We start from the raw sequence: 23,747 nt of genomic DNA, 5'->3' as shown, positions 1-23,747 counted from the left end.
TGGACACTTAGGTTGTTTCTATCTCCTGGCTATTGTAAATAGAGCTTTAATGAACATTGTGGAACATGTCTTTTTTTGAATTATGGTTTTCTCAGGGTATATGCCCAGTAGTGGGATTGCTGGGTCATATGGTAGTTCTATTTTTAGTTTTTTAAGGAACCTCCATACTGTACTCCATAGTGGCTGTATCAATTTACATTCCCACCAATAGTGCAAGAGTGTTTTCTTTTCTCCACACCCTCTCCAGCATTTATTGTTTGTAGATTTTTTGATGATGGCCATTCTGACCAGTGTGAGATGATATCTCATTGTAGTTTTGATTTGCATTTCTCTAATGATTAATGATGTTGAGCATTCTTTCATGTGTTTGTTGGCAATCTGTATATCTTCCAAAGAATGTTTTTAAATTGAAATTTAATTTCATCACTACACTTTTTGTTCCCTATGTTAAAATTTGAATCCTTATATCCAAGGGACTTCCAAGCACATTTTTATTTTGAAAATAACTACTGTATTAGAATTGTTTTGTAGGCCATCTTCTATATTATGTTCCATTTTCATGGCCATTGTTCAAACCCTGACTAAACAGATAGCTTACATTTAGTAGTCAAAGGTTAATAATCAAGCGACATAATAAAAAGTGTATACCAAGACAGCCTGAATTTATGGTGTGAAGGCAAAATATATGTGCTAATGCTTGAGCGCCTATTTGCCCTAATGATTATTTATATAATTTCAAATTGAAGGATATATTTTCATTTTTCACTTTTAAACTGTCAAAAAAGTCCTTTCAAAGTAGAACTAAACAAATTTTTCTCTTCTAGAACACTTTAAAAAGCTAAAATGTGTTGAAAAAGTACAATGTTTACATAATCATTGATGTTCTACTTTTAGTACCTTACATTTTGGGAAACACATTTCACTTGTCTAAATGATTCATAATATAGGTTGACAATGCACAGAAGCAAAGACACCTGCTATTCTAGGGACCATTATCAAAGCTGAGGTTGTTAATGTAGTAAAACCTCATTGACAGTAGAACATCCCCACTCATTTATTTGAAAGAATTATTTTGTTATAAGAACACATTCCCAAGGGATATTTTAATAGCTGTTTTCTCCATAAGAGTATTAATATCAGAGTGACCTTCAGATTTCTCAGATTAAAAAGCAAAAAATAGAAAATTTTAACACTTTAAAAACAACACAGAGTTAACATTTACTAAAATATCCAAATTTCAAGTGGAATTTTGGTCTGTGTTTCTGTTATTTCCTTGAGCTGCTGTAGTCATGAGAACACAAGACATCTTACTGTAAGACTATGTTTTGATTCCAACGACTTCTTCCTGCTCTTGGCAAAGATTGAGATGCGGCAGCTAATTACAGTTTCTTCTTTAATTAGGACCTGCCTGTATAGAAGTTATTCTAAAATTATTACCCAGGAAGAAAAGCTAATAAGAAAAAGTTGATAGTATACCACCTTGTCCAGAAATCTGCTTATATCCCATAAATAAGCCATTGATACCATGCAACAAGAGGGTTTTCACAGAAATGTCTAGCACTACACATTTTTTAAAAAAATTTACATAATTATTTTACTTGGTTATTTGATTGAGAAATTATCATAAATTTATACTTCTATGACACAAAATGCCTGTAAAATTTAACATAGATTACAGGAAGTTTTATCTACCCACAATTAATAGATTATAGTTGACTTCATTTATAGTTTAAAACATTTTTATAAGTTTTAATCTGTGAAATACAATACTAATGATCTATTACAAAGATGTTTTAATTATGTTTAGTTAGAAATAAACATAAACAGGAAGTCTATAGGAACTGTTAACTAAGAATATATAATCCTAGTAGATAAAAGTTATGTTGAAATAGATAAGTACATTAATAAAACTGACTTCTCTAAATTTCTTCTCTGTGGCATACCTGGGTGTGTACAGTAAAAATGAAAAAACTGAGCTTTGGTGGACTCCTGTCAGCAAATACATCTTGATTTCTTGATTCCATGTTATGGTTGACCAGAGTACCATACAGAGAATTACAACACTGAGATCATAATGTATTACTTCCTGTATCATTTTCTTCTATTTGCGACATTTAAGTATAACTTAGGAGCAGATTAAAGGACTCTTCTGCTATCTGTAACCTAGAGCAAAGCTACTCTTTTCATCATAACAGAAAGTGATGAAAATGATAAAGATAAATAGTGTACAAGAAATGTGTCTGGGACAATTACAGTGATGGCACAAACAGGAAAGGAAATGTCATTATTTTTTAGTAAAAACAAGGCAAAATCAAAGGATGGGTTTGTTTTCTGCTGTAGTGGTTTCGTAGTTATTTGCACTTGGTTATAAAAGCACCTTGTAACTGAAGGTTTTACAAGAAAACATGTCTATTATTACAAGTCTGAAATTCTTTAGCCATTAAACCCTACTGTTCACCTTGACATTTCTAAATATTTTCTTAAATGCAACTATAGCATTACCACAAAGCATAGATATGTTATTAAATAATTGAAATGATCTTCCACTTCAGTAAGAAATTGTGGCATTTAATTTAAAAAATTATTTTCGTACTGTCTGTATATTTGCAGCACTTAATCTAAAAGATGTGAATATTTGTTTAACTCTTAGTCTTTCTAAGTGGACAGACAGCCACTATGAATCAGAATTTGGAAATGCTCTTGAAAAATCTTGGTGTATTAATGATTCTTTAAATGTAAAACTCCAGAAATTTATACCTAAAGTTTTTAATCTGTCCTTACTAAATGAGAACATTTGTTGCAAAAATCTTATTTTAATGACTGAGTCCTTTAAAAATTTTTAATTAATTCTTATTAGTAAGAAGGGAAGGTGGTATATAAATTCTTGGCACAGATAATTCTTTATGACGTTGTCAATGCCAGTGAGCAAAGGAGTAGACATTTGATTGTCTCTTCATTATCATAGAGGGTAAGAAGGGAAGAGAGAACAAGACTCCTGAGCATCTTAAATCCGTAATTCAGCCAAGTGGGAAAAGTGACAGTAAAGATCAGTGGCAGGAATGACGGCAAGGGTTCCTTCTTTCCAGAAGCACTTACAACCAATATGAGCCAGTTTACCCTATACTTTGTTCTTATTCCTTTACTTCATTCTACACCTTCTAATTCTCATCAGACACCACACATCATTTTGACCAGCAAATCTCATGTTAGTGCCCATCTGAAAGCCAATTCAAGGAGACTGAGTGAGGATTCCTTTACTGTTTTCATGAATGTAAACCCCTTCACCTATTTATACATTTTTTTCTATTTAAAAGCAGTGAGACTAGAAAGAGTACAGCATGTGAAAGACAACCAGAACCATATCCATCCAGACTTCCCACAATGATTTCTTTTGCCAAAAACTCCTATTTATATCTCAAGTGGAGTTCTAACACTTCAAAATGTGTCCAATTTAAATCACTTTTAGAAATTAATATATGCTACATAGCTCTTTGAATAGAAAATATTCTGAAATTAATGAAATGACATATTTTCTGTTACAAACCAAAAATATTTGGAAATCAACCATTAGAATATGAAATCTGGTAAGAGACCATTTATATCTTTGGCAAATAACCTAGCATGAGGCAGTCATTAAAGAATTAGTCTATTTATATATTCCCACCTACCCTTAAGAATAATTTCCTAATATTTTTGTTAAAATTCATAACTGTAAACTCAAAAATTTTAGCAATTAAAATAAATATTCCATGTTACAGAATGTCATTAAAACTCAGACTACAATATATTTGTACATCACAATTCTATCTGCCCTGGCATTTGAATAATGGCACCAATTGAAAGGCTATGATCAGGTCTACATCGTTTTGGGGAGAGGAAGGCATTAGTAACTAATGTTCTTGCCCATATCAGTGTGGAGTTTAAGATATTGCATTGCAAGGTTAGATTTAGTCAATGTATCCAGAAACATCACTCACAGCAGGTTGACTTTCAAATGCCATTAACGTTTCTCTTCTTCTTATCTCAATTATGCTGCACTCAAGATTGCTATACAACTGATCGCAGGAGCCTTGAGGTTTATATCCTGGCAAATTCCAGTGTAGTAACCATTGACTTTAAGTGGCTAGAATTCTTAGACTGTGTTGTTTTTATTTGGCTATAAACAAAAACACTTTATAAACCCCAGATAGGTGCTTTTAAAAAGTGTCTTGATGTCACTTTTCTTCTCTATTAGGCCATATATTGATGGTTGATTTTCAATACCATTCAGAAGAATTGTATTGGAACTGTTGTTAGATAATATTTTAAGTTTACAAGAACATTGAATCTGTATAGCATGTAATAACCTCAGGTGGCTTTAACTAAATTTATATTATTTGATCATTACGGCAACATTGTGAGATAACCAGTGCAGACCTAATTATGTTTGAAAGACAAGAGGATCAGAGTCATGAGTAATGCTGCTAATTGTGTGTTCCCTCATTCATGCTAAATGGAGTGCACTAAAAATTCAATTTCTGAGTAAATGTAATAAATTTAATTAATCTCTTATACCAATTTTAATTGACAGTGCAATACAATTCTTTTTGGTTTAGCTTTTCTCCTTTGAGTTGAAACCAAATGCTGAAGTGATAAAGCCAGTCCTTTTCCCCTCATCATTATCATCAGAGAAAACTTAAGGGTATAGTTCTTTAGTTAACAACCTACATTCCAATGAGTAATTTACTAAGTGGAGAAAATATTTATATCTTCCTTGCCTCAATCACTTTTTTCCTCTGGTTATTAATACTGAAATTAAATCAACCATTCATCTTAGCAGGTGGAATAACATATATTCATCATTTAGTACATATTCAATTATTACATACACACAAAAACATTGAATCATTTAAACCCCTGAAGGTATTACAAATGTGATCCAATGATTTATGAATACTGGCCCTGTAAATTCTACGATGCAAATCCTGTGTAAAACTCAGAGAAATCAACTGCTGACTGTGATAGAACCAACAACTGAACTAGGTATGTCTTTATCAGAATAAATGTTGGTAACATACTTTAAAGGTGAGGATGTATTCTCATATTTTCCAAAATTCTTTAACATTGTATAATCTGAAATGTTATCTGTGACATTAATTGGTAGAAGTTTTTTAAAAAATCATTTTCCAGAGATAATTTCAATATAATTAAGCATACTGTTAATTTCCAAACTGATATCCTGGGAAATAATTCCATTATGGAAATTACACTATGTAATCCATGCAGCAACTATCTTCTTCTTTTATCTAAATATAATTACTTCTCACTGGGATTAACTTATTGTAAGGGGAAAAAATTTTAATCATTAAGGAATTCCAGTGTAATAGGTTAAGTTTATGTGTTTTTTTTCCTCTGAGAACTTTATCTTTTTATCTTAATGATTAGGAATTTTTCTTATACTCACCTAGTGTATTTATCATCTAACCAGCTAACCAAATATCTTCTTTTAAAAAGCAGTGCTTGAAAATTTAGAATTCTAACATCAATCAAATATAATTCTTTTTCTTAACATTTATATGATTAATGTTTCCTTTGTAAGAAAATAATTGGGATGATTAAAGAAAGGGTGGTGCTTTTCATGCGTCAGGAAGCCCTTTATTGACAACACATGGTCATGTTGTGCTTTGCATGTATTAACATTATGTTTTGATTTGTGAATATATGGAACCCTTCAAAATGACTGGCTGTTATTATACTTATTGATTCACCTGCTCTGGTTCATGTTAATAATACCTGCATATTTTATGTAAACTTCTTCTACATCTTCCATTAAACAATCATGGGGTTGTTTTCTAACTTAGAAGAAGGATGTGGGAAAACTATAGTTTCCATTATTTAACAGATTGACAATCAACATGAGCCCTTTGTTATTAATTAAACCTAAAGTATCTTTTTATATTTTACTTTCTAGTCCATTTCAAATTAATACTCTCTGGGTTGAAAATAAATCATTTGCCTTTCTCTTTTAATAATATATTCAAAACACAACTACATTCTTATTATATTTTATTATTCATCAGACTTTTTAATAACTAGCACAAAATTCTGAGTGAAATCATTAAGTCTTTGGGTAACAATACCCTTTTTAAAGAAGTAAAGCTTTACAGAGCGCTATTAAAATACATATTTTTGCTTTGGCTTCTCAAATTGATGGCTAAGCATTTTGTTCATTACATAAGTATGCAATTTATACAGTATTTATTACAGTATGTTTGGTTTTGGCCAGGGACAATATGAAGATGCCATATCAAAATATGTACAAAAAGAAATACGATTCATTATGGAAACATACTTAACTAATTTATAGTGAAATCATGTCAATTTATTAAATTTAATGGTCTTTGCAGTTATTTTGATTTCATGTTAGCATTAATGTTTCCTATTTTGTATTTTTATAGTGTCCTCTTTAAACCTGTAATTATTCTGTCAATATATTAAATATACAATATATATATATGTATATAAACAAACATAAACATTTTAAAAAGTCACAGAAACTTTTGATCACTTAACTTTCCCTGTGGTTGCTTTTCTTTGTAATTCCCTTCTACTCATCATACACATATAATGAGAATGAACAGAGTCGTGTTTTTTGAACACGTTGATATTATTATATCAGCAACAACAGACAACATTAACTTGACAGAGATAAATAGAATTCATTCCTTTCAACTTTTTTTGTGTTATCTGTGTTTTCTTTTAGTCGATCTACTGGATTCAAAAACAATTCAGGGGGAGCTGGGCTGGATCTCCTACCCATCACATGGGGTGAGTTTGGTAAACTATTGAAAGGAACATGATTCTTCTGTCCATTGCCTCTCTTAGAGAGCAGGAGGAATTATTGGAAACAGGAATTCCTGTACTTCTGATGACAAGTTATGCTTATCAGTATATTCAATACATGGACTAACACAGCTTAGTATTTGTATCCAATGGAACTATTGAGAGTTTTGAAGTATTTTTTTTCCCCTTATGAATTTAGCAATCGCTTGAATGAACTAACTAAACAGTTAATTATTACTACCATCATGCAGATGATCTAAGCGTGATCACCTAACATTTTTTTTGTGATGTGGTCAAAATAGGTGAGTTGAGGAGAGACTCTAAATTTTAAGTAATGTAGAAAGTGTGTATTTGGAGATGGTTGCCTCCAGAGTTGTAGCCTTAAAATCAACTGTGGTGACAGTTCCACATAGGGTAGGTATTTGTGAAAAGTATAAGCCTGTGTTGCCTTAATTTCTTTGCTTTAAAGTGTCTTCAGCTTGTCTAGATCAGTTTAAAACCGAGCATTTTATTTAGGAAAATATGGCTGCCTTTAAATTCTAAGCACTGTATATACCTTTAATCTTTTGTCAAGCCAGACACATATTACTAAGGTGTATAGCATTTTGGGACCTGAATATTTATGATGAGCTTTTGTGTGAGAAAATTTTCCTTCTCTTTTTTCAGAAAAAAGAGGGTTGTACATTTGGAAAATTTTTGTTCCTACAAAATTGTACAAAAAATGCCTAAACATATCTGTTTTGTTTCCAAGGATAGCCTGTGGAAAATGCAAAGTGCTATTTAGGAATATTTGTGATAGGAGTAAATGTGTATATTCCTTTTTCTTCTAGGCCAGCCTCTTTTCAAAGAGGTTATAATTACTTCGACTTAGTATTGGTGTTCAGTCTTTAGATTTTTGTGCCTAAACTTACTAATTTTTACTACCAGCTTCTTCTTCACCGACGGATGTTTTGCATCAGGGATACTTCATCTATCTGTCATCTTTGTATCTGCTTCTCTCCCTGGTGCACCTTGACACTGACATGATGCCAAAACGTATCACATAATCAGGCCTTGTTTAGAAGGGGAGAGTATGAAGTAAGCCAAGGTTTGGTTTTCCCATAGGTTTAAAAGGAATCAAATGGTTAGGGTAAAAGCACATCCTGGGTCGTCATAACAAATGAGTTGAAACTCAGGATTGAGCTGGAAAACTCATTTAAAACTCATCATCCAAAACTCAAACCTAACTTTAATTTTGATTTTAGAAATTTGAGTCTTTCATTACTCCATTAGATAACATATCATAGAAACTTGCTGCCTAAGGAGATATGAAAAGAAAAAACCATACAGATACTTTACATATATATATATATATATATATATATATATATATATATATAGTAAACAATAAGTTAATTTGTATATCAAAGCAGCAGTCTACCTCTTATTTTCCTTTAAAGAAGGTATAAAGAAAACACATTTCTCCATGTTGGGAATTTGGGGAAATGAATTCATTTACCTTGTTAACCTCATAGATTTTATCACGAACAAAGTTCACTTTTACTTCCAGAGAATTGTGGGGTGGGGAGGGATGTTCTACAACCTTGCCACACACAGTGTGCACATGCACCAACCAGCAGAGTCAAAACCTGGGAGATTCTTAGAAATGCAGGCTGTCAGGCCCCACTCCAGATGAATCAGAATCTGCATCTTAACACGGTCCCAGGTGATTCCTAAGCACATTAAATTTAAGAAACACTCCTCAGGGTAACTGGCCTCTTGACTTTTCTCATCTCTTACCCAGTTTCCTACCTCCTTTCTCCTAGGAATCGCTTATGGTTTTCTCATGAACAGTTTTCAGTCTCTCCTTTAGCCTCAGAAAGCTGACCTCACGCTCCGGCCTCCTCTTCATTGCTTTCCTGGTTGGTCTTCTTGCAGCTGTTACTTCACTATTTCAGATGCATTAAATGGCCTAAAACAGCTAGTCAGGTTCTCCAAGCTTATCATTAAAACCAGCAGGGAGGAAAAAAAATCTCCTCAACAGGTCATGATGTTTATAATACCTTAAGCTCCAAATGATTAAAATAAAAGAAAAACCAAGTATGTGAATTATTGTCCTGGGGTGATTTGTAGTACATTTTTCCTTTAAATCTTCCCCCTGTATTGTTAACCATAATGTCCATGAGGAAATAAGTAGCACTAATTTAGAAAATGTGACATTAGTATTCATTTCGTTTTGAGAAACTGATGATATTCTTGAGTGAAAGCTAAATTCTTGAGTCAATTTAAGTTTGGGATTTAACATCTTTGCTTGTATGATTGTTTGTGCCTTTAGATTCAATTAATCATTTTTATTGCCTGATCATTGTCATTTTCAATTTGACAAGGATAGAGGAATTTTGTGTTTGTTTTGGTTTTAAAGGGAATAGATAGTTAAATCAGTAGTGATATCTATGATGCAAGCTTTTCCATAAAAAAATGAAGTGATAGCTGGAAACAACTTTGAACTAGTCATTGTTTTAATTAATTAACCCCAATAAGTAAAAGTGCATCTGTTTGCAGGTTAACTAAAATACAAATATAAACCTTGGAGGAAAAAATTTTAACAATGTCAGACCATACTGAATTACCAAAATATCCCACTCTCTTCTTCTTTTCTTTCTTTCTTTCTTTTTTTTTTTTTTGGTGAGAACATTTAAGTCCTACTCTTTTAGCAAATTTCAATTTTATGATATAGTGTTATCAGCTATAGTCACCATGTTATACATTAGATCCTCAGGCCTTATTCATTGTATAGTTGAAAGTTTGTACCCCTTTACCAACCTCTCCCTATATACCCCACCCTCACCACTGTTCTACTCTGTTTCTATGGATTTTTTTTTTTTTTTTTTTTTTTTTTAAGATTCCACATATGAGTGATACCATGCAATATTTGTTTTTCTCTGTCTGGCTTATTTCACTTAGTGTAATGCCCTCAAGCTCCATCCGTGTTGTCACAAACGGCATGGAAAATCCTGCACTTTTGATTTAAGGCAGTGGTTCTCCATGTGATGAGGGGTAGATAAGGCGGGAGGCAATTCTGATTTTGCCCCACGGAGATATGCTGGTTGTCACAACTGGGAAGGCAGGGCACTACTGGCATCTGGTGTGGAAGACCAGGCATCCTGCTAGTCATTGTACAAAAAACAGGGCAGCAAAGAATGATCTGGTCCAAAATGACAGCATCCAGGTTGAGAAACCCTTGCTTCGGGTTTGGATAATGAAGCTCTCCAGCAGGAGCTATGGTCTCTCCACCAGGAGCTGGGATTGCCAGCAACTTCTCTAAGTCCCAACGATACTCCCATTAGAAACTCTAACTTCCAAATCTTTTGAAATATAAATTTTAAGAAATAAGCCAATAATTCATTCCAAATTTGAAATGAATCTTTCATGGAATGATTATATCACATGAGCCATATAAAATTAATGTATTTTGGGGAAAATTGTCAAGAGTGACCCATTCCTTCATGTATATGTTTTTCTATTTCTATTTACCCTCTTCCCCAGAGATATAGTCATTCATAAAACCTTACAATTAACCTATGTGATTTTCTTGGGAGGATTACTTCTATCTCTATTTTCAAATGGTGCTTCAAATCTTAGAGGAGACCTGGCAGAAAAGTATGGTACTGTACTATTAGGCATGGGACAAATTCCCCAAATAAGTATCTGTGAAGAAGTTTAATGAAACTTTGGTTTTCTCTAAATGAATTTCATGAAAATAATACTCAAACTTGTAAACTGAAATTATCAAGGGGGTCATGAACAGCAGTTCACTTTTCAGTAGAAGAGTTTTATTTGACATGGATATTTTCTGGTACCAAGTTTGTTCACTTTAATAAATTAGACAAGCAATTAACCTTCTCTGGCCTTGTAAACTATGAATTATAATTTTTGAATTCTGGGCTTAATTATCTTCAGAAATTTTAGTAAATAATTCAATAGTTTGAATATTCTTTGATTTAGAGGACAATCAACATATATCAAAGCCCATATATGTTGCTGAATTACAATCTAGAAAGAGTCCTTGGTTCACACATGACTAGTACTTAAATTAATTGATTGACTGACAGTGTCTTACTCTATGTATCACTCCAGAGGAGGGATTAAAAGGAGGGAGGCTACATAGTTTTCACTTAGGATAGTATTGAGATGATGGTCAAGCAGTACAAAGGCATCTAGAACCTGGACTCAAAGAAACTCAAGTAAGGAGAAGAAGATGAAGAGAGGGTTGGGGGGGGGGAGCATACAGAGAAAGAATAGTCTGAAATGAGAAGAATCAAAATCAACAGTTGTAGATTTTTAAAAAATTTTATACCACCCCCCTCTTTTCAATTCTTTTAGATTTTTTCCCTAAAGGTTTCCTTATCTATTTATTGGTGTCTTAACAGTGATAATGTACTTAAATAAAAAACAATCTTCTGGCAAATAGATGACCCATTGGTTGCTCATCGAGTATCTGTCCTCTGGCTTTTCCTTACTGATGGAACACTGAAATTATTCAGGTTTTCACCCTCCCACGTGTTCCTGGAAAATGACCCCTCTTGCCACTTTGCAGGGTGAATATTGATTTATCTGAGAGAAAATCATGATAATTACAGTCATTTTGCCAATGATTGCTTTAGGCAAGAGTAAGTGAAGCCAATAAGACTGGAACAGAATTCCAATGACTTCTGGGAAAGGTTTCCTTCCAATAAAAAGAGATGGGAAGAGGCCAGGTGCTTTGTGCCTCTGCGTTTGCCCTGTGATGGCCCAATGTCCAGTCTGGAGCACCTGCACTCCCTTAATGGCCAGAAAGGTGGAACCCAGAGAGCATTAGAGAGATCAGCCTGGAACCCTGACATCTTAGAACCACTGAGTTACATGGAAAAATACGTGTTCCCTGTTAAATCCATTCTTTTTGTATTTCTCATACTTTCCAGTTAAAGGCCTCCTGATAGAATCCAATGTTTTATCTCCTGATCAAATACCTTAATTTCTAAATTGAGGCTATGTAAATGCATAATTCTGTCCTACAATGTTATTTGTATTTTCCCAAGTTATCTTTTTTGTGCTTTAGTATGAAGTCAAAGAAAACAGGCAGAATAGTAAAATAGAATAAGCACATCATGTAGAATTGGCACATCTGCATTTGAATTCTGGCTCTGTCATTTATTGCAGTATGATCTAATACAGGCCTATTAACTTTCATTAATACTTACCCTTAAACAAGGGATAACAGTAATTTCTATGTCACAGCGCTTTATAGCGAATGACACTTGAACAAATGCAATGTTGCTATATATCTATCTATGAATAAGTGTATATATACTAATGTATGTAAAAGAGATATACAAATATCATTTCTTAATCTTAGATAAATTTTACGGTTTTCCCATTCTAATCCAAAACCTTTTGGTAAATTCACTCATATATCTGCTTAAATCTCAGTCGAAACTTTTTGTCTAGGAGTTGAATTTGGGGGAAAGAAAATTGATAGTATTGCCTGAGGTGCCAGCAAACACCTCTTCTCAATTAAGAGCCCAAAACATTGCCTTTGACAACACATGATTGTTATTTCATTGAATCTGCACAGACAAAAGTTCACATATAATCTTGAACTACATTTTGAATTGAAAGAATCAAAATAAGGTAAATTGGGTGTCCAATTTATTTTAAATTTTTAATAAGTTTTAGAATTTTTTAGAATTTCCTCAGAATACTAATATTTTTCTTCAGGGAGACCTTCTATTTCTCATATGCTACCCTTCTGGCACCCCCCAGACTAGGACAGAACACCTATTAAGCTCATCTGCCTTGTTCTTTGTTGTACCTCTACAGCTTGTAATTATACATTACTGCAGTGATTTCATTGATATTTATTTCAGCCTGGAAACTGAAACCTCTTTGAGACCAATTCCCATTTCATGAAATTCTCCCTTTTATTCTCCTTGTTTAAAGTTCGTGGATTAGTTGTCCATAAATTAACATTTCCTGAATAAATGCATAATAAAAGCTTTCCAAAACAAGGAAGGATAACTAAACTAATACTGATTTTGCATTTGTTGAGAAAATTTGATGATTTCTAGTCCGTTAATGGTGTCTGGTAATGACTTCACTCTCTTTTCAGTGGCATAAACTTAAGTAAAATTATAATATACACATACTATAGTATATATATTGTATATATATGAGTATATATTACATATATATAATATACAAACATACATATATAATAGTATAGATATATGTCTATGTATATATAGTATATATATATATACATATATGTCTATGTATATATAATAGTGTAGATATATGTCTATGTATATATAGTATATATATATACATATATGTCTATGTATATATAATAGTGTAGATATATGTCTATGTATATATTACATATGTTATTTTTTGTACTAGCAGAGCTATTTAGTTAAATGTATTTAGAAAATACTACAAGCCTATGAATTGGAAGTTAACTGAAAAAGAAAACTAGCTAAAGACAGCTCTATATTGAAAATTATATAGGTTGTCCTCTAAGAGTAAAAAGCTAGGATCCTGCAAGTAAATTCCATTTAACTAAAGCTAGAAATGTTTAGAATTGAATGAATCATAGAGAGTAATAGAAATAATAAAAATACTCTCTAAAACAAGTTTCCAGTATACTATAATGTGCCTTTGATATTGGAATTATTGCTATTTGTGAAGTCTGGATTCTAAAATTCTTATCTGCTGGAATTCTAGCTTTCACTTTGTGAATGGTGTCTGAAATGCAGGAAGAATATTTTGACAACTGGGTGTCAACAATAACTACCGGGGACTTTGCCTTTATGAATCACAGTCCAAATTCTGCTTCATGTGCTGAATAGTCCATCCAGGAAAATCAAATTATTCACATATGTGATATGTGATTGTTGGTCATTGAAATTTTTTTGCCTAGAATGAACAATGCTATATATTTTAAACGTGTCACTTTTACCTATTGTGCTAACCTTTCAAGGAAGGTTGTCTGATCAATTAGAAAAACATGACAAAGTTTCATAGGTTTTTTTAACCTTTCCTTGAAACAAAATACACTATAAAAGAAGGGGGCATGTGGATAAGTGGTAGAAATCAGCAAAGATAGAATTTATTCTGGCAACATTTAATTTATAAAAATTAAAATGTTATCTTGTATTTGTTTTAACAGAATTTTTATTAGTGCTTAAAGAATAGAAAATATTTTCCATTGTTAATGTTGTATATTTCTATATGAATCTTCCTCTCTGCATCAAAATATTGTTTATATTTTGGGGGTTTTGGATTAGAATTTTTTTAAAATGACATGCAATGTACTTTGCTTCTTTTACTTTGATGTATAGCTTTGTGGAATCTAAAGTAGAGGAGATCTGAAACATATTTGGATGGGTTTATTTATTTCAGCTTTGCTCCCAAATTTGTACTACATGATTCTTACTTAACATACAGTGACTATAAAGTTAAATAAAAAGCTAAGATATATTTAAATAATTTTCATCTCTAATTTGAATGTTTAAATATTTCATAAATTGATTAAGATCATTTCATATTTGTTTTTTAAAGTAGCTTTTTAAAAAATTCAAATCAAAAACAAAGTTTTGCTTCTAGTGATTTCTCATATTAATAGCATTTTTAAAAAATAATAACTTTTTGACACCATAACTTTTTACTTTGTGCAACTTCAAGTGAATGTAGTTTCTGATCAAAAACAAATGGTTATTAAAATAAAAGTAACCAAAATATAGATATTAAACTTAAAAAAATAATGACTTTCATACTTATTTTACATTAAATTTATTGCTACATGTGCAAAATAGTATATGACAGACTGAATATCTATTTCTATATTGCTAAGAAATGTCCAGTTCCCTTAATATTTTAAAGAGCGTACTTAGAATAAGCACGTTTTCAAGCTTCCAGGTTTTCATTTGAATATAGGATATAAATATAACATATGTACTCCAATAGAGACGAGTTTCCATTCTGTCATTCCACTAAGTACAAGTCAAGAATTTTGATGGGAATTTTTAAAAATAATAATTTCCCAAAAGTTTTGCTTATTTAGTTTACTCCTTAATTATTTTTTTTAAATTTCATGAATTAGTTGTTTTGACCTTTAGGTTTATTATTCTCTGGTGGTTAATTTCTTTTGAAAGACTTTTGAAAAAGAAATTAAATTTGGCCTGTAAAAAAATATGGTATAAAACACTTTTTAAATAAGTCCCATGTCCCAAATGACAGCCATTGGACCTGAGAACATTTAAAGGTTATAATATTTACAATACAAACCACTTGAAGTATTTCTACAAACTTCATAGCTCATTGATTACCATCAGTTTTTTTTTGTTTGTTTGTTTTTTCTGCTTGTGATGCTCACTTTATTCAGGAAGTGTTATATGAAGAAAAACTACCAAAATGTAATATCTCAGCTTTCTTGGGAGTTGCTAAAATCATTTATCCCCTTTACATGGGACATAAGAAGGAAAACATCAACGGGCATAGTGTACTCAATTTTCTGAATAGTCTGTGGTTACAAGTTATTTTTATTCATTCTGTTAATGATGCAGTTTAACATATATACACACACACACATATATATGTGTGTTTATGTATTTACAGTTTATATATAAAACTATATATATATTAAACTACAGAGTCATATATAGTTAAATATATTTTAAAAAACTAATATATTGAAATTCTTTTAAATTTGTAAACAGTAGTTATTAGAAATGCAAATTTCTGAGCTTCCAACCAAGACTTACTACTACATTACAAATCCTGGGACCAGGGCTCAGCAACCTGTTTTTTCACAGGCCCTCCATGTGATTCTGATGCTGTTCAAGTTTGGGAATTACTGTGCTAGAAAATCATTATCTGCTGTAATGAGACAGGTATTACTTATGAAGGTATTCAGCGGCTGCTTGATACAGTGCAGTAGTTTGTTCCAAACTCTTAATTAGTGCAGCACTATGCATAATTTGTGATTAGTATAGCTCTGGATATTTTTAAATTTAGAATTTTACAATAAACACACAGCAAAAAAATAGGTATTTTACTAGCAACTCGGGGAATCTATTCTTAGCACTTTTGCAAGAGGGATTCATTTTAGAAACCTCAAGTTTCTCTCATGTAATCTTGGAGCTCAATTTGAGCTGCATGTAGTATCTTCAGTATTTGTAAATACTGAAGATACTTATACATCTGCATCCATTGCTCATGATAAAAGAGATAACATTAAAACCAAAAGACTAGAAAAGCCTTGAATTAAGTGATAGTGAAACTGGAATAAGGGATATGAAAGTTCCCCCATCAAGGAGTTACTAGAATATAAGGTTGTCTGGGAAATGACTATGAAACATTCCTAGAAAGTTACTGAGATCAGCTTATGATCGATTTTATGTGCCCCACGAAAGATATTGGAGATTATTCAAAGGCAGTATTTTAAAGAGGTGATTATGGAGGATGTTGTAATCAAAGAACAAACAGGCATCAGAAAAAGCAGCTAGAAATCACTGTGAAAGTTCCCATGATAGATTACAGGAACCTAGGATCAGCCCTCTATTCCTTTGGTTATATATCTTAGTGATTTGGCATAGGTTAAATTTTCATTATTTTGCTGACCCTCCAAGAAGGAATATTCTAAAAAAATCAAAAAGAATTTTTATTAATAGGTCATTTTCATAATAAAGCCATAGAATAAAGAGAAGCCAAATTTGGCGAGTTGAATAAGTTGTAAGACCTTTGGGGGATTCAGTAGAAATGAAAATTAGTAAACTAAGGAAGACAAAGCAAAAGAAAAAAAAAGAAAAAAGAGGGCATAAGATGCTCTAACAGTAAAAGTAATCAAATTTCCCTTCCATATGACAATACATGTTAATGTTCTTTTGGGTGTACGGTTAAGAATAAGCTAAACTTAAAAAAAAAAAAAAAGAATAAGCTAAACTTTAAACAAATGTGAGGAGAGATCTCCCTTCTCAACATGAAGAGACAAGACCATGAACCCAGCAACCAGGAGATTCAGCCAGTGCAGGAAGAGAGGAGAGATTCAGTGTGATGGTTTCAAAGAACTTTACTACTCCATCTGAACTTGGATACTTATTCTATGCCATGGAAATCAAGACAGCTGGTAGCCATAAACTTTATGGAATTTCTCAAAAGTCTTCAACTGAGTTTAAGGCTTGTGGATGATATGAATCAATTTTGTAAACTGTGCCCTAGAACTGTTTGTCATCTGTATCCTGAATGTTGAATGGGTAATCATTTTTTGAAGTAGAATTAGTGATCATTTTGATTTAAATTTACCCGTTCTCTTGAGTGTTGAAAAAGCAAGTAAACAACAACATAGTCATAAACAAAAAATAACTGTAGAAATTTGTGAAAAGGTTTATTGATAGAGCTGCTTCACTTTTTTTTATAAAGGGGGCAAATTTTTATCTTATTTGGAGCAGTAGAATATATTTGAATGAGTAATCAATTTTAGAGCCAGCAGGGACTTTAGAAGTCCTCTAATGCAATTCCTTAAGTACACAGACAAGCAGCTGAAGCCCAGGGAGTCTTAGTGACTTGCTCAAGGTCATGTCATTGCTCTCTGGGTCTGTGTTCAGTGGTCTTTTCATTAATCTTTTCTGTCTTGGTCTGCGGACAGTACCAAAGAAGGAGTAAAGATTATGTGATTTAATGTTGAAGAGACTATACTTCATAGAATTTCAGGACTATTTTGTCTGAGTGTCTTGCCATGCAGCACCCTAAATAATAAACAAATTTTGGAATATGTCAGTCAATGTTGAGCTACCTTTCTCAGCAGTTGAAAAATGCTGATCTTTCATAAAGACAAGAAGAAAATCGAGTTGTATAGGATTATTATTAGCTCTCCGTTCTCTCGTGTATCCGTATCCCCTCATCACAGCTTGGTTTATGATCCAGGGACTGAGCTGTCGCTTTCTGCCTAAAGATTCTTAACTCATTCTCTGACAACTAGAAATTGATTTTAGCTGAGATTCAAATATAAATCTAAATGTACTTGCATTGAAAGAGTATTTTTATTTATTTACTTATTTATTTTTGCGGTACGCGGGCCTCTCACTGTTGTGGCCTCTCCCGTTGTGGAGCACAGGCTCCAGACGCACAGGCTCAGCGGCCATGGCTCACGGGCCCAGCCGCTCCGCGGCATGTGGGATCTTCCTGCACCAGGGCACGAACCCGTGTCGCCTGAATTGGCAGGCAAACTCTCAACCACTGCGCCACCAGGGAAGCCCTGAAAGAGTATTTTTAAATGTTAGCTCATAACCAAAACAAATCTCATCTACTCTCAATTTTCATAAGAACCAGTAAATGTTTTGAGATCTTTTTAAAAATTAGTACATCGTTTTTAATGTGACTAGTCTTCAAACAGAAGGGTTAGATGTGTTATCTTCTAGCCAATAAATCCTCAAGATTTAAAATGTCTCAAAATTATTAGCAACATTTTTGTCTTCTGAACTGCTAAAATAGTAAATTTTTGTTGGATACCTTTTACAGAAATATATGGTGTTCTTATGTATATTCTTTTGGAATATATAATGTGGCTTCTCTTTGAGCAAGCCTCAAGAAAAAGCTGTCATTTTGATTAATACAACACAAGCTGTACTAATAAGTGGCTTCAGAAGATATTTGTTCATTTGATTCTAGGTAACTGAGAATAATTGAACAAGTATAAACAAGTAAATGTCTATACTGTAGACATTTTAGAGTAGAAAGAGAGTGAGAAACAATCTCTGCCCACAAAGAGTTTCTAGCATACCAGTATGTTTTGTCTCGTTCTTGTACATCCAGCTTTCAGAGACAAGAAGGAATATAGTCTGAGGTGTTTGGACATTTAATTCTAGCTGTTGATTATTTCATAACCATGTATGATGCTGGTTTTTAAATTTTGCTTATTTTGGAATAACTTTAGATTTATAAAAAAGTGGCAAAGCTAAAACAGTAGATCCCATAACACTACCATATGCACAAGTTTCCCCTAATGTTAAGATTTTATATAAGCATAGTAATATTTCTAAAAACCAAGAAATTCACATTGATATATTACTATTGACTAAACTACAGATTTTATTCAGATTTCACCAGTTTTTCCACTAACATCCTTCTCCTGTTCCACTGTCCAATCCAAGGTACCTCATTGCATATAGTGTGAAAGAATTTTTTTCCCATCAGTTTCTATTCATTAATATATTTTACCATGTATAAGTTTGACTCTCATCAGTTTTTTTTTTTAATAATAGAGTTTATTTCTTAGAGAAGTTTTAGATTTACAGAAAAGTTGAACAGAGAGTACAGAGTACACTTCACTCTGTACAGAGTTCACATATACTCTCCCCAGTTTCCGCTATAATTAACATCTAGCAATGCTGTAGTATGTATGTTAAATTTGATAAACCAATACTGATGATTTTAACTGAAGTTCATAGTTTAGTTAAAGTTCATAGTTTACATTAGAGTGCACTCTTCATGTTGTACAATTTTCTAGGTTTTGCCACATGCATAATGTGTGTATGAACTGTTTCAGTATCACACAGAACATTTTCACTACACTACAAATCCTCTGTGCTGTGCCTATTCACCCCTTTCCCCCTCCTGTGACAACACTGATCTTTTTACTCTCTATATAGTTTTCCGTTTCTAAAATGTCCTATAGGTGGAATCATACTGTATGTAGCCTTTTCGGAATAGCTTCATTCACTTAGCAATGGGCCCTTAAGGTTCCTCTGTGTATGATGCTGCTTTGTATTTGCTTTGACTTTCAATTTATACTTCTAGTTTTACACATGTTGTTTTGAATTCTGAGTTTACCAAAGAAGTTTTGTCTATGTGTTCCTTCCATTTTCTACTTAATTAGGACTGCTTCTTTTTCAGATCTGTTTTGTTTTTGTTTTCATTTTACATAATTCTTGGTCTGAAGTTATAACAAACCTTTCGGTGAAATATACTTAGGGAATATCTGAACATATCAAGACATTCCTTTCTTTGCATAGTATCACTTGTAAGATGACAAGGTATATTTCTTCTACATTTTCATTACTTTTACAATACCATTCAATTATTTATTTTTGGTTAAATAGAGTCCCAAATATTAGGTTTGCTTCTCATTTTCCAAACACTTTGAATCTGTAGTCATGGTGAATTGCAATTGTTTATACTTCTTAATTCCCTAAACTAATTTTTAGGCTATGAGAGTTTAATGAGAGTTGAGAAAAAAAAGTCAGAATAGGCCAATCTACTAATTGAAATATAACAGTTGGTTGACCGACTTTAGTTGTATAATTTAAAACAAATTAGGGAATAATTATCATATCATTCTTATACTATCAATAGCATGCATTTGATAATGGCACAGGATTTCATAGAGCATTCAACAGATTAAAATAAAATTAAATCTACCTTTATAAAAATAGACAAATTTCTTTTTCTTTACAGGAAGAAAAAACTGATTTCTATAAAGAACATGTTTTTCCTGGTGATCTATTTGAGAAAGGGAGAGGGAGAGGATTGGAAAACAGATATTATTTTGCCTAAAATCGCTATTCTCAAAATTTTGCTCCTAATAAATTTGCTTTTTTTTTCTAAATCAAATGTATTAGAAATTTATTTTAGTTGTGTATGTGTGTATCCACCATACAGAGAGATACGACACACGTAGAGACAAACACACATATACAATATTTTTTCTTTTATATAGAGATTCTTCAGGCGAACATATAGAAAGTTTTTAAAAATAATATCCATTATAAACATTCTTAATAAAAGCATTCTCTTAGGTGGACTCAGTCAGTTTTCAGGTGGGTAAGCTCTTTGAGCTAAACCAGTTTTTTTGTTGAAGTATAATTGATATACAATATTATATTTCAGATATATAACATAGTGATTTGATATTTTTATACATTATGAAATGATCACCATGATAAATCTAGTTACCATTTGTCACCATACAAAGTTATTACAATATTATTGACTATATTCACCATGCTGTACATTACATCCCTTTGACTTTTCTGTTTTATAACTGGAAGTGTGTACCTCTTAACCCCATTTACCTAGTTTGTCCAACCCCCTCCCCTCCTCCCCTCTGGCAACCACCAGTTTGTTCTCTGTATCTGTAAGTCTGTTTCTGTTTTGTTTGGTTGGTTGGTTTTTTGGATTCCACATATAGGTGAAATTTTATGGTATTTGTCTTTCTTTATCTGACTTATCATAATAGCCTCTAGGTTCATCCATGTTGTCACAAATGGCAAGATTTTACTTTAATTTTTATGGCTGAGTAATACTCCATTGTGTATATATACCACTTATTCTTTATCCATTCATCTACCAATGGACATCTAGGTTGCTTCCATATCTTGGCTATTGTAAATAATACTTCATCAAACTTTAAAGCTTTTGCACAGAGAAGGAAACCGTCAACATAACAAAAAGCCAACCTACTGAATGGGCGAAGATATTTGCAAATCTGATAAGGGGTTAATATCCAAAATATACTAAAAGAGAGAATTGTCTCTTTTTATTCATATAGAATTTTTCACTATTTCCTAAGGATTTGTTCTCAAATATTTATAGGATTTACTTCCCATTCTCCATCTTCCCTGTTGCTGTATTTCAGTCTAGCAAGCATCACTGAAGGAGGCACCAGTGTGTAAAATGATCTTTGGCTTAATTAAGTAATATTATCTAATGAAGAAAGAAAACTTAAATAAAAATAATTTTAAAATGAGATATAATGTTAAAATGAACAGGTGCTAATTCTGGAAAAAATGTTTATTGATCCTGATCTCACACATGAGGACTTTGGCCTAGAAGTATAACATAGGGCAGAAATGGAAGTTGTTATAAAGGTGGAGATGATGACGACTAACAGTTGAAATAGTGGAATGACCCACATATTAGCAAAGAATAAGTTTAGGAAAAATTCATCAGTTCCTTTGACGGGAAGCATGGAGTAGCAGGTAAAAAAGCAGATAACCAAAGTGGAAAAGTCTTTGTTTTACCTTAGATAAGTTAAAGGAAAAGAATTAGTGGGATATGGGGTAGTAGAGTTCAATAAATAAGAGAAGGACAAAAGCATTTGGGAGAAATGATGCTATGTTTCAGAAGTGCATAATTGCTAGAATGTACTAATATTTGGGGGGGAAAATGAATGGCCTTGTGTGTTGATGATAATACACAAATAACCAATACCACACACATGTGCACATGTGTATGCACGTGTGTGTGCTTGTGTGTGTTTATTTACTTATTATTGGAAATTAAAATATATATTAAAATGAAAACTGCATATTTAATAAAGTTGATATAAAAGGATCATTACAGGGGCTTCCCTGGTGGTGCAGTGGATAAGAATCCGCCTGCCAATGCAGGAGACACAGGTTCAAGCCCTGGTCCAGGAAGATCCCACATGCTGCGGAGCAGCTAAGCCCATACGGCACAACCACTGAACCTGAGCCCTAGTGCCCGCGAACCACAACTACTGAGCCCACGTGCCACAACTACTGAAGCCCATGTACCTATAGCCTATGCTGTCCAACTGCAACAAGAGAAACCACAATGCGAAGGCCACGCACTGCAATGAAGAGTAGGCCCTGCTCGCCACAACTAGAGAAAACCCGTGCACAGCAACGAAGACCCAACGCGGCCAAAATTAAATAAATAAAATAAATAAATTTTTTTAAAAAGATTGTTATAAAAAATAAGTGGTTATTCATGTACCTGTTATTAAATTGTCTTGAAGATGCTGGGACTAGTGACTATGGATTTACTGTTTTACAGGGAGGACTGTGCTCTCAGTCTCCATCTCTCTCTGTCTTTTTCACTTTGGGGATTTAAAATTTTAATTAATGAGCAAAGGAGACAAGAAATGTTTAGTAAAATTTGTTTAAGAGCACCTGAAAAGAACATATGAATAAATTAAGATCACATGTCAATATCAAAAGTTACACAAAATGTTTCCATCTTTCATGAAACAGGAGCCCAAACTGAATTTAAAGTTAGTTGTTTTTGTTTTTGTTTTTGTTTGCGGTACTGGGGCCTCTCACTGCTGTGGCCTCTCCCGTTGCGGAGCACGGGCTTCGGACGCGCAGGCTCAGCGGCCATGGCTCACGGGCCCAGCCGCACTGAGGCATGTGGGATCTTCCCGTACCGGAACACGAACCTGCATCGGCAGACGGACTCCCAACCACTGCGCCACCAGGGAAGCCTCTAGTTTTCTTATTTTTGAAGATTGAAAAATGGTCAGAGAAAAGTCGTGCTTTTTAAATTAGCGACAAAACGTGCTTTAAAAAATCATATCTTTTAGAATAGTAGAATATCCTTTTGGAACATCTTTTGAGGATTGATTTAATCCGATATATATATGTGTGTGTGTGTGTGTGTGTGTGTGTGTGTGTGTCTGTGTATATATATCTTTTTCTTTTCAATCTACTCATCTCAGGAAAGGTCTGTTTGTCATTTCACTTGTAAAAACAGTTGGTGAATGCATCTGAGTTATTTTCAATTCATGTCACTTCCACTTCAGTCTGTAAAGGAAGAGATCACTGTCCTTCCCAGGAACTACTTAAGTTAGATATTTGCAAATAGAAAATATAGTTTAATTGGATTTATGGTATAATATAAAGTAGTTGTAAAATGCACATCAAGGGCTTCCCTGGTGGCGCAGTGCTTGGGGGTCCGCCTGCCGATGCGGGAGACGCGGGTTCGTGCCCCGTTTCGGGAGGATCCCACATGCCGCGGAGCGGCTGGGCCCGTGAGCCATGGCCGCTGAGCCTGCGCGTCCGGAGCCTGTGCTCCGCAAATGGGAGAGGCCACAACAGTGAGAGGCCCGCATAACGCAAGAAAAAAAAAAAAAAAATGCACATCAATATTGGGACCTGAAAGTACTGAGT

General features: G+C 33.2%; 1 protein-coding gene across 2 annotated transcripts in view; it reads left to right on the top strand.

Annotated features, from left to right (window-relative positions):
- Positions 1-23,747, top strand: part of EPHA3 (EPH receptor A3) — a 372,025-nt gene that overhangs the window by 11,917 nt on the left and 336,361 nt on the right. For both annotated transcript variants that reach the window (XM_007468624.1, XM_007468625.1), the window contains exon 2: positions 6,743-6,807. In XM_007468624.1, the coding sequence (XP_007468686.1) occupies positions 6,743-6,807 (65 nt within the window). The remainder of the gene's footprint in view (positions 1-6,742; positions 6,808-23,747) is intronic.

This window comes from Lipotes vexillifer, unplaced genomic scaffold (genome assembly GCF_000442215.2).
Source record: "Lipotes vexillifer unplaced genomic scaffold, Lipotes_vexillifer_v1.1 scaffold1602, whole genome shotgun sequence".
NCBI classification, from domain to species: Eukaryota; Metazoa; Chordata; class Mammalia; order Artiodactyla; family Lipotidae; genus Lipotes; species Lipotes vexillifer.
This window is presented reverse-complemented; position numbering and strand designations above follow the sequence as displayed.